We start from the raw sequence: 13,737 nt of genomic DNA, 5'->3' as shown, positions 1-13,737 counted from the left end.
AACATGGCTTTAGAAGCTTCATGTTTGCAGGCTCCTTGAGACCTTTACCCTCATGTTCTTTACTTTCAGCTTCCTGCTTCACATTCACTCACGTGTACATTTACAACTTGGGGCTCACGAGTGCCAACGTTGTCTTCTGGTGCAGAGCATAGCTGCTTATTCGTGACCATTTATGCACACACGCGTGGGTGACGCGATACATAACCCTGCCATCGGTTTCACACTATTCCACGGACCGACGGGTTTCACGGACACACCAAGAAATGCAGCAATGCACCAACAAAGCCAAGAGAGATTAGAATGCAACAGCGTAAACGCGGATCTAAAATAAAAGGAGTCTCTGTCTTCATGTCTGTCCTTTGATCTTCTCGACAGCCGTTCATCCGATCGACTCCACACTTGTCAGCCGTCTAGCTGAGGATCAAAGGAAGTGCAGAGTCGAGTGTGAGGACAGGATATCATAATGAAGCGCTAACTCTAGCATTCCTACGTGATGCGGCTATGTCATGGCGGGTGTATTGCTCAGGACCAAAGGAAGCGTTGTGTCGAGTGGGAAGTTATTTGTATGAGCGGTTCTCCAGAGAGCAGCATGCAGCAACACCAGATCGGCCTGTTCCCAACAGGGCACTGCACTAGCACAAACCATACAGGATCTGTAAAAACTGAATGTAAACATAACTTTCGTTTGTCTCCAACGATACTTCACAGGGCACCTTTAAGTCTGTTAAGATCATCTCATCCCACACTACCTGACAGTATCAACTCTACACAGGTTGTATCAGCTTCTTCTGACTACATGGTTTCTTTCACACTGTGTGATGTATTCAAAAGAAAGACTTCAGACTCAAAAATGCAGAGAAACGGGACCCATTCTGTGCCATGTTTGGCTGCACAGCATGAGTTTGTAATGACAGATCAGTGAGGTTAAACAGGCTAACCCCATTGGAGCTGAATCACTGGCCGCAGTTGCAAATTCAAGAGGTTGTGTTTAGTCATTTACCAACAACACAGTGGCGGTGACTAAGCTCAGCTTGTCTAATTCGGCGTGATTCGACTAGCTTTAATGCAAAGACGTTGTGTTATTTGTCCTTGAGCTTGTATTTTACTTGTTATTTACTTTGTTTGCTCTGGCTTCAGCTTTGAGCTTGAGCTGATCTTCTTACCATCTAGTCCGCACGTCTGTGAACAGTCGGACCACGGCGACCACTCCGACATCTGACAGTTGACGGGACACTCGACCACACAGGAGATGTTCATCTGCCACTTCTTCTCCAAATTCAGCTGCAGCACATGTAGGAAGTGAAGAGGTTAATTCATGACGCATCAGCCGACTCAATCAGTTACAGCCAGACAGCCGCTTGACCTCTCAGCACTACAATTCCCAGAAGCCTTTGTTCTGGTGGGGGACAGACTGTGCTGGGCAGCATCAGGCCAGCGAGGTTGGAATATCGAGGCCGCTGTGAAAGCCGCTCTGACACAATGTGTTTTTGTGAATGAGCCAGATGATGAAGTGGGCCAAGGGTTAAATAGCTGTGGGGACGGCTCCGCCGCGGCCCCCCCGGCTACCGTTACAGGGAGCCGAGACACATTATGGATGAATAAAACGCTCAGCCCGAAGCAACGACAACAATCTCTGCATGGGAATACTCCTGAATATTTCATGTTGCTGTGGGCCTAATAGTACTGGAAGGGTACGCTAGTATATACAATGAGTGATGTGATTAAGTCATCAAGTAAAATGAGTGTGTCAAATAAAGAAAGTAGAAAACTGAACCGGCCAAAAAACAAAAAAAGGAGAAACTTGAGGGATTTTTGCACGTCTCACCTCCTCACAGAATTTGATATCGACGGATTTTCCGTCGCTGCGAACACAGTCGAGCATCCGGGTCTTGATGCCGCTCCCACACACGGCGTTAGGACTCAGCTGACATGTGCTCCAGTCTGAGGAGAAACACAACACACAATCACATTTACATTTTGGGCTGTTGGCGTTCATTAAACTGGCGATATGAGTGCATCAGAGTGCTTGATGAACAACAACGTTCTAGAGGCCTCTAGGTGCCAGGCTGAAATACCAACAGACAATGATCCTAACATGAGGACTGCTACCCGTCAGCAGAGCACACAGCTCTACCACATGTCGCTGGTATTTACCAGGTGGCTGCTGTTGACTTTACCACCCTGGGTGCACACAGAGAAAGAAGGCAGGTGAGAGGGAGTCATGATTTAAACGGGAGCAGGAAGCAAAAGGAGAGGAGCATTAATTCAAGTCACAAGGAAACAGCATTTCACCAGCGTTCTGCTTCTGTTTTTCCTCCAGTTGAAGCAGGATGATGTGGCGGGACAAAACACAAGGAGACGCTGTTCAAAAGTGCTCAAATGCGTCGGCTGTCACACATTCTTTACACTTCAGGATGAATAAATCCCAGACAGTGAGAATCAACCACGCTGTGTCTCGGCTTTTTAAGGGCGAACACACTGAAATGTGACGCCGCACCGTGTCGCCTCATGTTACTCTGAGGGCGCTTTAGCTCAAGCTTTTTTAAATGCAGATATAAAGCGGGTTCTAGGAAGCAGAAGCACCAGGATATTTATACAAAATATCTATTAATGTGTAGATTTCTGATATGGTGTATTGACACAGCAATATCAAACTAATTACCAGCTACGCTGCTGACATAAAGTACAATTGTCATGCCCTCACTGCACTGTGGATAGGTCTTTAACGATGGGCGTGCCGTGCATATATATTAAAACCACTTAAGGCCCCCAGATGACTCAGCAGAATGGCGAAATGCCTTGTGCTTCCCATACAGTAACTTTGACTTCAGCTCATTGCCTTTGTTGCACGACACACTTATACTCCAGCAGCACTCAAATCCCTTTAGATAATCAGTGTTGTTGTGTGTTTGGAGTCGGACTCTTAATAGCTTCTGGCTGACAAAGATCACCGTCGATAAGAGACGATTACTTTGTCAACGAAGAGGTCGTTGAAGGTTTATAACAGCTCATTTAAATCCAATAAATCTGGCTGCCATCGGTAACCTTTTTTAATGCCAGCGTCGTAAGCGAGCCGTTTGGCCAGGCGGAGAGATTTGAGTTAAATAAGCAGGATTTAAAAGCAACATCAATACAAGTTTTCCCCTAATAAACTTCAGTGGAAAACCCCAGGCGCTGTAACATGCTGTGCCTTGGCCCTTCCAAAAAAAAAAGATATCTGTGAAGAGGAAAGACAACATATTAATCCAGACTTTGGATGCGAGTGCCTTTAAAATCACAGCGTGCAACAACAGGGGTGCTGAGGCGTCACTCATAAAGCACGCCATCCGCTGACAAAGATGAGTGGCTGTTTTTAGCTGCAGTGAGCTCGTTTGCGAGCTCGACTCAGGGAATTGTGTCTCCTTCTTGCCGAGGAGCTTTGTGGCACTCTGGGGACTGAAAATAGGGAGATTGCAACAAGAGAGAGCACCAGTAAGAGAGAGAGAGAGAGATAGAGAGAGAGAGAGAGAGAGAGACATAGAGAGAGAGAGAGAGAGAGCGAGAGAGAGAGACATAGAGAGAGAGAGAGAGAGATAGAGAGAGAGAGACATAGAGAGAGAGAGAGAGAGAGCGAGAGAGAGAGACATAGAGAGAGAGAGAGAGAGATAGAGAGAGAGAGACATAGAGAGAGAGAGAGAGAGATAGAGAGAGAGAGACATAGAGAGAGAGAGAGAGAGAGAGAGAGAGAGACACAGAGAGAGAGAGAGCGAGAGAGAGAGACACAGAGAGAGAGAGAGAACACACAGAGAGAGAGAGAGAGACACAGAGAGAGAGAGAGAGAGACAGAGAGAGAGAGAGAGAGAGACAGAGAGAGAGAGAGAGAGAGAGAGAGAACACACAGAGAGAGAGAGAGAGAGAGAGAGAGAGAGAGAGAACACACAGAGAGAGAGAGAGAGAGAGAGAGAGAGAGAGAACACACAGAGAGAGAGAGAGAGAGAGAGAGAGAGAGAGAGAACACACAGAGAGAGAGAGAGAGAGAGAGAGAGAGAGAGAGAGAGAGAGAGAACACACAGAGAGAGAGAGAAACAGCTATAAAAGGAGGGAAACTGAAGGAGGGAGCAGCTTGGACAGTCTCAGCATCAACAGAGAAAAAGAGAGCGCTTTAACCAATAATAATCTCTGCTCGTACATCATGTACATATACCCTGGGATGCCTGTATGCCACTGTGAACCCAGCAGTAGGGATTATATGTCACGTCTCCCGGTGTAACAACACAAAGGGAAGACAGAGGAGGAGGGTGGGCTGGTTGAGAATGTGGGACAGCAGCTATGAAGGCAATGCTGCAAATCCAAATGAAAAACAGGAACGCTGCCAATCCTTCCTTTTTTCATTTTTATTGAAATAGTTTGCTGCAGTTTTCAGGATGAGATATGAAAGAGTAGCCTCTGTGACATGTGATATGGAGGTGCGATATCCTGCAGATCAGAGGGGAGCTCGGGAAAGCTGCCAGCTCCAAGATTGGAAATCTTCCTGTTTAAATCTATACTAACGATGCATGAACTAACGATGTGAAATAACAGTGTGAACGTTGTGACTTGTAGCAATGAAAGCTGGAATCTGCAGCTCCCCTCGGCTCTACAGAGGTTTATGTTTCAGCTTATTGCTTAGCTATCTGGTCCGTAACATTAATATTTTGGTTCACTTCCACCGCTCTCATGGCGTCATTTTTCGGCTGCAGCACGCAGCTGTTTTTTGGGGGAAAAGGCTGTAATAACCCACTGTACACGACCTGCTCGGCACCAAACAGCAGACAGACACAGTGAGCGACTAGCCGGTGGACATAATGGAGCATTTAGCAGCTAAAAAGCTAGATATTTCCCACAGGAGGCGATATGTCTACGGTCACAACTTGTTACCGCTGCCCATAAATGGCCAAACAAATCAATCAGTTACTCAGTAGAAAGAAAAGGCTCGTTCTGTTCTAAGTTATTGACGCAGATGTTACACGAAGAGGCCAACAGTCAAATGTTTTACTTGTCCTTGGCATCTTTAAGGCTTTAATGGTTGTTACTGCAGGGATTTGCAGCAAAACACAATGTCTGCCCAGTCACACTTCACTTGAAAAAAAACGGCGCTCCACTGAAATACAACCGACAAACTAAAAAGTGAGTCTGTGATCAAAGAAAAGCTTTGTGCAAAGAGCAGCTGTGAGAAAGACTCAAAGCAGCTCCATTGACGTTACATCATCATTGCACAACACAATGTTTGATAAAACCTTGACAGGTTCGCAGTCGTCTCACCCCAAGAGACTAAAGTAATAAAATAAAAACACACGAGTCATCTATCGATTGCTCCTCCAGCTGTTAAAAACAGATGAGCAAATGAAGCATGTGATACTTTCAATAACGCACAGCAGCAGCTGAGCTATCCTCAGCGTGTCTGTAACCCTCTTAAACTGCAACCGGCTGATACAGATCATCAAAACAGCACCATCACAAACCAGATACGAGTGAGAACACAAGTAGCAAGAAAATGCAAGTCATTAGCTTATCAATATGTCATATTCTGTTCTTGGGTTACTTCAGATAAGGGTCTAATTAAATGACAATAGAAAATGTACAATGTACAACATCATCAAAAGATAAATACTAGTAAGAAAAATAGTGTTGATGGTAAAAATATGTATCACATTCTGAATTCATACGTTCATATGTAGAACCATCGTGTGCATTAATACCCTTCCATATTCATCAAAGAATCCCCTTTAAGCCCCCATTTGGGCCTGTTTGGAGAATTTCCCCCCCATCTCCTCCCCTCAACAGAGGCTTAACAGCCTCAACACCAATGAACCACAGCTGAGGAGCTAATTCTGAAACGGCGGCTGCGTTTTAAAGCCTCAAGAGGCCCGTTTTCATGTTGGCGATTTGGTTAAAGTTGAGAAAGATTCCTCCCGACACAACCATGGCAGCAAAAACCTGCTCCACTCAAAATGCAAGGCGAGTACAGTGGAGTCGTGTTGAGGAGACGCACGTCTGCCGCATGACATTACCGAGAGGAGGGAATCCTGCCCACCGCAATCTGTACGTAGACGTGGTTTCACGTTTCCTTTACCTGTGATGTTGTAGAAGTAGTTGAAACAGTTGAGGTTCAGGCTGCAGGGCTCCTTGTCCGTCGTCTCTGGACACTCCCTCCCCACACTGGGCGAGCGCAGGGTGTACGCCGCCCGCACCCGACTGTTGGTTCTGGTACACGGCTGAAACAGAGACAAAACGTTTCTAAAACTGAGGAAATGACTAAGCAGTCCGTATGGCAGAGGGTGATAAGAACTCAACACAGACATGTCCCTCAATTTGCCCACTTCTGGATTATTTCCCAGTTTATTGGGCAACAATTCATTAAGATTTATGTCAAAACATCCAGGCTTTGTCCCTGGAGGGATGTTCTATCGTTGTATTTCTAAAAATATTTAAGTAAAGATCCTCCCCCCCCCCCCCTCTCTCTCCCCTGGCATTCCCAGAATGTGGAATTTGATTCTTTTCCAGCAGGAAATGACAGGAGGGCTGAAACATTGACATTCTGCTGGGATGGTAAAACACCAGATCCTACACGGTCATTGCTCGCAAAGAAGAGAGTTGGGGGGGAGAAAATGACAGCCTTTTGAATATCTCCATCGCTGGCACGATGAATAAAACATACGAGAGGCCCCCGCTGACGCCACCGCAGACTCCAGTACGAGATTGGAATTGTGGGAAGTCGGCGTGTCAAGCTCTTTGGGAGAGAATAGGGTGTGATTAACAATGGCCAGGGTGCTGCTGGGTGAACAGCAGGTGAAGCCAGAGCGGATAAAATAGCTTTTTTTTCCTTTTACCACGAATCGGGGGTGTCAGGGGCGTCGGGCCTGAACAAGATGTTCCGACACCTTGCGTGTTTTTGCAAACGCGAGAACGAAGATTGCACACACACACTGAAGCCTGCAGGTGTGCGCTTTGCTGCTGCGATTAAATCAGTGAGCAGTGTCTCCTTACAAAACCAAATTGGCAACGTGGTCATATTTTACTGAGAGTGTGAAGAGGTCATGATTCAGAGGGAGATGCCCTCTCATGCCCTCCTCATTTTTCCATAAACCTGTAGGCTAAAATGAACATTTATGAACTAAATTCCTTGAAGTATCTCACTGTATAATCTTACCATAAATCTATATTTTTCTGAAAATACATCTAATTACTTCCGCTGTTTGTGGTTGTCTGTACAAACGACGACAACAAGCTCGGGGTAATATTTTACCCAGCTTTCATGTTGGCCCGTACATCACTGCTGATGTAGAGAGTAGTGTGTGTGTGTGTGGGTGTATATCACAAAATGTAAATTTGGAAACCTGCTCGGGAGTTCTGAATCTTTATCATAAATCATCTTCCTTCCCTTCTGAATGCACAGTGAGCACAGTGTAATATAGGTGATGTATAAGCCATTTCTCCTGCTTCCCGGTTCATACATCTCTTTTATTCCACCTTGGTGGACGAGAAATAACCTGTTGACAAACAATTTACGCGCTGCTCACAATGATACAGTGCGGCTACGCTTCCAATTCCTCGAGCCTCGGAGAAAATATTTCTGACAAGAAAAAGACATCAAGATAAATCTCAGAGGGCTTCAACACAAGCCTGTCCCATATCTGAGCCGGACGGCTGAGCTGCTTGCTCTCTGATCTCACCAGGCTGCAGCGGCTCCAGGGGCCCCAGTCGTTAAGGACGCAGTCCTCGGGACAGGGCAGGCGGCTCTCCCTGGCCCCCAGGGGCATCTCCTCGGGGTCGCACAGGTAGTCGTCCACAGACTCCGACGGCCCGTCGATGGTGTTCAGCATGCACCTGTGGGATTGATGCGGGAAAAAACACAGAGTTTGACCTCATTTTAAGCTGAAACGGGCTGAATTTAACACCTGAAAGTAAGTTCTTTTCTTTGATATTTTTAACAAAGTAAATGCATCTAAAATATCATTACAACACATGAATAGATACAGCACAATAAATATGACACTGTTTTTATTTCTAACTGAATCCTGGCTTTCCTCAAATGCCGCAGACGTATTTTTAGATTTCCTTGCTCTGAATAGCAGCTTCTTATCCTCCAGATGAAGGGGAGCGCAGGCTGCCTCTTCTTCACTGATAATGTCCCCGGCTCTAAAGAGCAGAGACTTAACCGAGGTCATTAGAGTTTGTGATTTCACTGTGATTATGCGTCAGCCAAAGCCTTTAGACTTGATCATCACAAGGGGCATGGACGTGGATGTGATGTGATTGTGTCTTATTATTTCTGTGTGTGTGTTTTTATATCCACTGTTTTTTTTACAGGCCCACGACGTTTGGTTCTCTATGCCTCACAAAAGTCTTATAGGTCTAATTACAGAGTATGTATCGGCATGTGCACAACATTAATCCAAAAGTTTGAGTTCCACCCAACAGGATTTGGCAGCTTGTCGGCTGTTGACTTTCAGCTGAACCACGTGAAGACAGATTTGCACAGATCCTCTGCATGTTTCTTCTTTCCCTAAAACATTTTTCCAAATCACTTTACACAAGGCAGTCGTATTAATCTGAATTTAAATGAGCACGTGTCAGCTGTAGTGCAGGTCTGACAGCCTGCAACTGCTCGAGATCAATCTGCAAATGACTTTATTATTAATAATAACAAAAGATAAAAGCTTAAAAGAGTCCCTCGTGTTCAGAAAGCCTCGGGCGATGTCTTCATGTTGCTGGTCTTGTGTGATCAAACTCAGTTTAAGAAAAGCGGCACATCTACACATTTGACAATCGCATTTTTTAATATCTCCACTTGAAAATAAATTTAAAAAAACAATTTATTGTCAGCATTATTGTTCCGTTGATTGACCAATCAACTAATTGTCTCATCGTTGCAGCACTAACACACACCTGCTTTTACTACTGCGTATATAAGGAACATTAAAGGACAGACGGCTTGATAGATACCGGACTTTTCTGGTCTGGACGCCTTCGCCGCAGTTCTCTTTTAAGTCCAAGTTGCTGACTTTCCACACGCTCCACGGCTCGGCCACCCACACATACTGATTGCAGTCGCTCTGACACGGCACCACCTCGTACACCTGAGGACGGAATAACCTTTGTTATGCGCTTAACGTGTTCTCCATGTGATTTGAAGTAGATACAGCAGCAAGTCAAAGGGGAGCAGATTGGTAGTTTTACTTCTGGGTTGACCCAACTCATGATTATAATCATCCTACTCGTGAAAAGGAAATCTATATTTCTATAAATATTTCCTCTGAGCTCTGTGATTCTTTGGCTCGGCTCTGAGTTTTAACTCGGCCAACGTGATTATTTCTGCCCCCAGTGCAGCTCTGCCTCTGGGAGGATATTGTGACTGTTTACATCTATCTGTCAGCGACCCACTGACATCTGTGACACTTAACATCTGCGACTACATTAACAAATAGCTGAGGAAAGCTGCTCTTACCTGGGCCTGCAGCAATGAGTCAGATCCGGCGAGCATTGGGGCGGATTAAAAGGAGACAGACGGATTAATGAGCACATGCCAACTGTTCATATAGTGCAGAACCTATGATTAATGCAACATTCCAGAGGACATAATCAGAAAAGCCTCTGGCATAAATACCTGTGTGAACTTAACAGAAACACACACACACACACACACACAGCTTAATCTGCATCTACTGACGCTCTCGGGTCCGGAAAGCATTTCATTTTTGCAAATCATAGAAACCTTAAGGAGTCGACTGACACACGTTGGGATCCATTTATAGCACCCATCGCTGTCTGCTCAGCAAAAAAATGAGTGCAGCAATAATGAGGGGAAGGTAGAGGAACGCTGTGCAGACTCAAGCTTACTGTATTATTCATTAACACTTTCCTCCTGGCCCTCTCTCCAGTGTTGGATACATATAACGAGTATCACACTCGTAATAAGTATGATTACATTGTAGCACAGTTACTAAATATTCAAGAATCAGGTTGTTTTTCTCTCAGCCACCAATTCACACTTCCAAAACTAAGACTGGGTTTCAGTTCCAGCGACTGTACCTGGTTGATGTGGTCCAGTTTGGGACACGGCCGGCCCCCGTTGTACGGCTTCTCTCGGAGCCATTTGGAGCGAACTTTCACCCCGCTGCCGCAGGACTTGCTGCAGCGCGACCAGTTGGACCATTCGCTGAGCTTACAGTCTGAAGGACAGGGGATGATGCACGCCTCCTCAATGTAACCTGAGAGGAAGACAAACAAAGGAGTTTTTTTTTTAGCAGAAATCAAACACATTTGGATGTATGAGTGTGATCTGGAAAGCGCGCATGCGCAAAAGTCACAGTGCAGGATGTGCCATGTCGGCAAATTACCCCAAACACGGACACAATCTCGTTTCCCGTGCTTTGTGGGGAGGAATTCTTTGCCGTGTCATCACCATTCATATCTTCACTGTTTATGATTAAATTAGAGCGCACAATTGTTGACAAGAGCACAAAGTTCTTAATAGATCTAGCCTCTTAATTGTGTGTGGACCAGATTGATGCAATTAACTGCAAAATGTTCTTTATATTGCAGAAAAAAATGCAATGCCTTTGTTCCTGATTTAGTGCAAAAACTGAAAGACAAAATGACGATTTGCTTCTTTTCAGTCTGTTTCAATGAATGACTAGACAGCGTAGTGTAGTCTGTTATTAATTATTTCAAAGGGGAAACGTATTCACCAGAAAATTGATTCATTAGAAAGGAGCTTTGAAGTAAAACCTTTGTTCTCTCTGCATCCCACCAGCAGCCTCTCAGCCGCCGGGCTCAGCAGTGACTGCTGTGGAGAAAGACGGCCGTGGCCGGTTCTAGAGTCCCTCAGACCACTTTTGTGTTCATTATCTCGTATGAAACTACATTTGTCCTAATTCCCAAAGGTTGGTTTTTTCTTTTCGATCTAACAAACAGGCGTTAAAGTTCAAGAGCTCTGTAAATGCTCGATGAGGACAAATATCCAGCTGCAAGAGCAAACTATTAACCGATACTTCACGAACTAATCTAAATGCACTTATTGATTTTTAGCCCAGTGGAATGAAAACAGGGTCCACATTCAAAAGCACCATCACATGGGTTGTTACATAAAAGTGTAAAAAGTCTACCAAAGGAGAGGTTGGGCCCGGCAGTGAGCTTCATTATTTCAATCTGTTTTCCTCGGCTCACAGGGTCACGACACTGTCAACAGGACTGATTCTCTCCCTCTGCTTGTTACTTGCGTGTTCTTTGGACTCTTTCACCATCTCTTGGCGTTGGTTTCCTCTGCTTTCTCCAGCACACACACAGGCCAAGGTTCAGTCAGATATGCTGAAAAGATATTACTACTCTGAACTTTTGGCTGTGTCCGTAACAACATGATGTTTATCCTCCCAAAGATTTTTCTTTTTTTTTTACGAGGCAGGAGTCTGTTTAGCAGATAGAACCTCATTTATTTTTCAAGGCTTGTGTAGCAGCACCGGCCTGTAAATCAGTTTAGCCTTTGATTAAGCCAATCGATGAGGTGAATGAGCCGGGAAAGTGGAGTGTCTAACCACTTCCTCTCTCAGACTGCTTGGCTCTTTAGTGAGAGAGGAAGTGGCGCTCCGCTGACGGACGGCTTTGCTGAAAACACACTTCCCAACATTTGAGATTTCAGAGGAATCCCACAGAGGTTACAGTTACAAATCAATTTTTTGTCAATGTATATGCGAGTCATTTTTCACAGTCTTGCTGAGCACATATGTTCCTCTGTAGCACCGTCGTGCCTCACACTGAGCGGCCGGGCGCAACAACACCTGTCTGCTGCTGGAGAACATGGAGGGTAACCAGAGGGGAGAGCGGTGGGCACGCAAATCCTCTGCTCATGAAAGTTTGTCCCGCAGCTGATTTGAACAAAACTCAAAGGTCAGTCAGTTCAGACTAAAAATAGCATTTAAATATACACATACAGACAAAGACATGTGGCTGTGTTGGTGTGCTGCTAAAGGTGTTGCTGATGAGATGAAATGGAATTCAGAGAGTCAAGTTTGAGAAACACTCCCACATGTTATGAGGCTCATCAGACACCAAAACACTGCACAGCAGCTAATAATAGAGCGAGACAGGATCTCACAGCTTTAGTTAAGAGTTCAGAGTAAACAGTGGAATTATGCCGACTCTGTTGCAAAGTTATCCATCATGATATTATATTGCTGCAAAAGATGAAACGTTTTTTGCCGGATGACCCTGATTTTTTTTGTTTTTTTTACAGGGAGCCACCTGCAGCGGTCTAATTGAAATCAACAGGGAGGCTTTTGTTTTGCTTTTTGATGCAGTGAAGCGAACGTTAAATATAGCCGTAGCATTGCTCAGGATGAGTGATGACATTGTGTGCATGAGACTAAAACCACCTCAATCTGGCAACCAAAGCCAAACAAACCTGAGTTCTCTTTCAGCCTCAAACCTCAAATGAGTCCTTTGGTTTGTCTTTCCTGTGTCCGTCTCTCAGCACAGCCACAGACCGCTGCTGCCAAAGGTGGTGGCCTCTTGCTCAAAAGCACTTCAGCCAGAAGGATGATTGGAGCTTAAAAACAGGGATAAAACTGAGCTGAAGGCGACAGTTGAAGGGTCGCTGCCCAAAACTATGCTGACCCAAAACCGAGCAGTACCATTCCTAATATGATTTTTAGAAAAAGTCTTCCTAATCCAGTCCGGACTAGAGTCCCGGCCGCAACTACACTCGCTGTGACATAACGATCACATCCACACACACACACACACATGCATGCAGGCATACACTACTGCTGAGTCCAGATCAGCATCTCTGCATCAACACCTTGCTGACCTCAGCGTGGCCTCTGAAAGAAGACCTCCCACCGTCAGTCCTGGAGTCAGGACCGGTCGCTCTGAATCACCGCCGCCGCCGCTTCAGCTCTCTCACGGCACGAATGCTGCAGCGCCTCAACCTGCGGTTCACTCGCAGTACAACCGATATCAACGCGTTAGGTGTCGTGCCAAGTTCTCCCGGAGGTCTTGGGTTGAGTCCAGGTAGGAGATCACTTCTTTTCTGGCCTGTAGAAGTCAACTTGGAAGCTGGCACTCCTCCTGCTGTAATTCCCAAAGCGGTTGTAACTGCTGACTGCTCAACTCCACCTGAGATGTTAACAACCTCACTGCCCAGCCAGCTCTTGAAGCTCCCAGTGGTAATTAGGATGTGCACTCAAACACCTCTGGAGGCAGACCAGGTTTCTAACAACAGCCAAAGTCTATCAGCATTCTGCTGAGAGCATTAGCAACATTAACAATAGATTAATCTGTGTTTTACCATCATGCACATGCATGGTAATGATCCGTTGTTGTTGTTTTTTGCACATGCAGGAACCCATTATCATTTTGAGCATGTTGAAAACACGTTTATGTTTAAATGAGTCTGTTATTAAAGTGCAGAAGCGTTGTGCAGGGACGTGTAAATGTATCTAAAAACAACCAACTGCATATAAAAGTGCAGAAGATTGATCACCTGCACATCGATCCATTTGCTGATTTCCCTGAAGCTCCGTAACTTTCTTGGAATCTCTGGCATTCCTCCCAGAAATTTATGTAACTCAATTCCAGAGTTTTCAGTTTTTTAGAAGCTGTTTTATCCAAATGAGTGTTTTCTTTACACGTAGCTTGTGTAAGTTAGACGATTCCTGAATTTCTCCTCTGGGTATCTATAAAGAATCATCTTGTCTTACGGTGCAGTTTGTAACACTAAAG

The 13,737-nt window shown here is 45.2% G+C and overlaps 1 protein-coding gene across 1 annotated transcript in view; it reads right to left on the bottom strand.

Annotated features, from left to right (window-relative positions):
* thsd7ab (thrombospondin, type I, domain containing 7Ab) overlaps positions 1-13,737 on the bottom strand; it is a 125,085-nt gene that overhangs the window by 20,788 nt on the left and 90,560 nt on the right. Inside the window, exons 15-21 of the mRNA XM_076081137.1 lie at positions 10,051-10,229; positions 9,467-9,472; positions 8,965-9,098; positions 7,692-7,845; positions 6,092-6,233; positions 1,826-1,941; positions 1,164-1,281 (exon numbers count right to left, since the gene is read on the bottom strand). Of these exons, the coding sequence (XP_075937252.1) occupies positions 1,164-1,281; positions 1,826-1,941; positions 6,092-6,233; positions 7,692-7,845; positions 8,965-9,098; positions 9,467-9,472; positions 10,051-10,229 (849 nt within the window). The remainder of the gene's footprint in view (positions 1-1,163; positions 1,282-1,825; positions 1,942-6,091; positions 6,234-7,691; positions 7,846-8,964; positions 9,099-9,466; positions 9,473-10,050; positions 10,230-13,737) is intronic.

This window comes from Anarhichas minor, unplaced genomic scaffold (genome assembly GCF_050575085.1).
Source record: "Anarhichas minor isolate MPS153535 unplaced genomic scaffold, ASM5057508v1 ptg000079l, whole genome shotgun sequence".
NCBI classification, from domain to species: Eukaryota; Metazoa; Chordata; class Actinopteri; order Perciformes; family Anarhichadidae; genus Anarhichas; species Anarhichas minor.
Note: the sequence above shows the minus strand (reverse complement) of the source record. Positions and strands in the feature narration are given on the sequence as shown.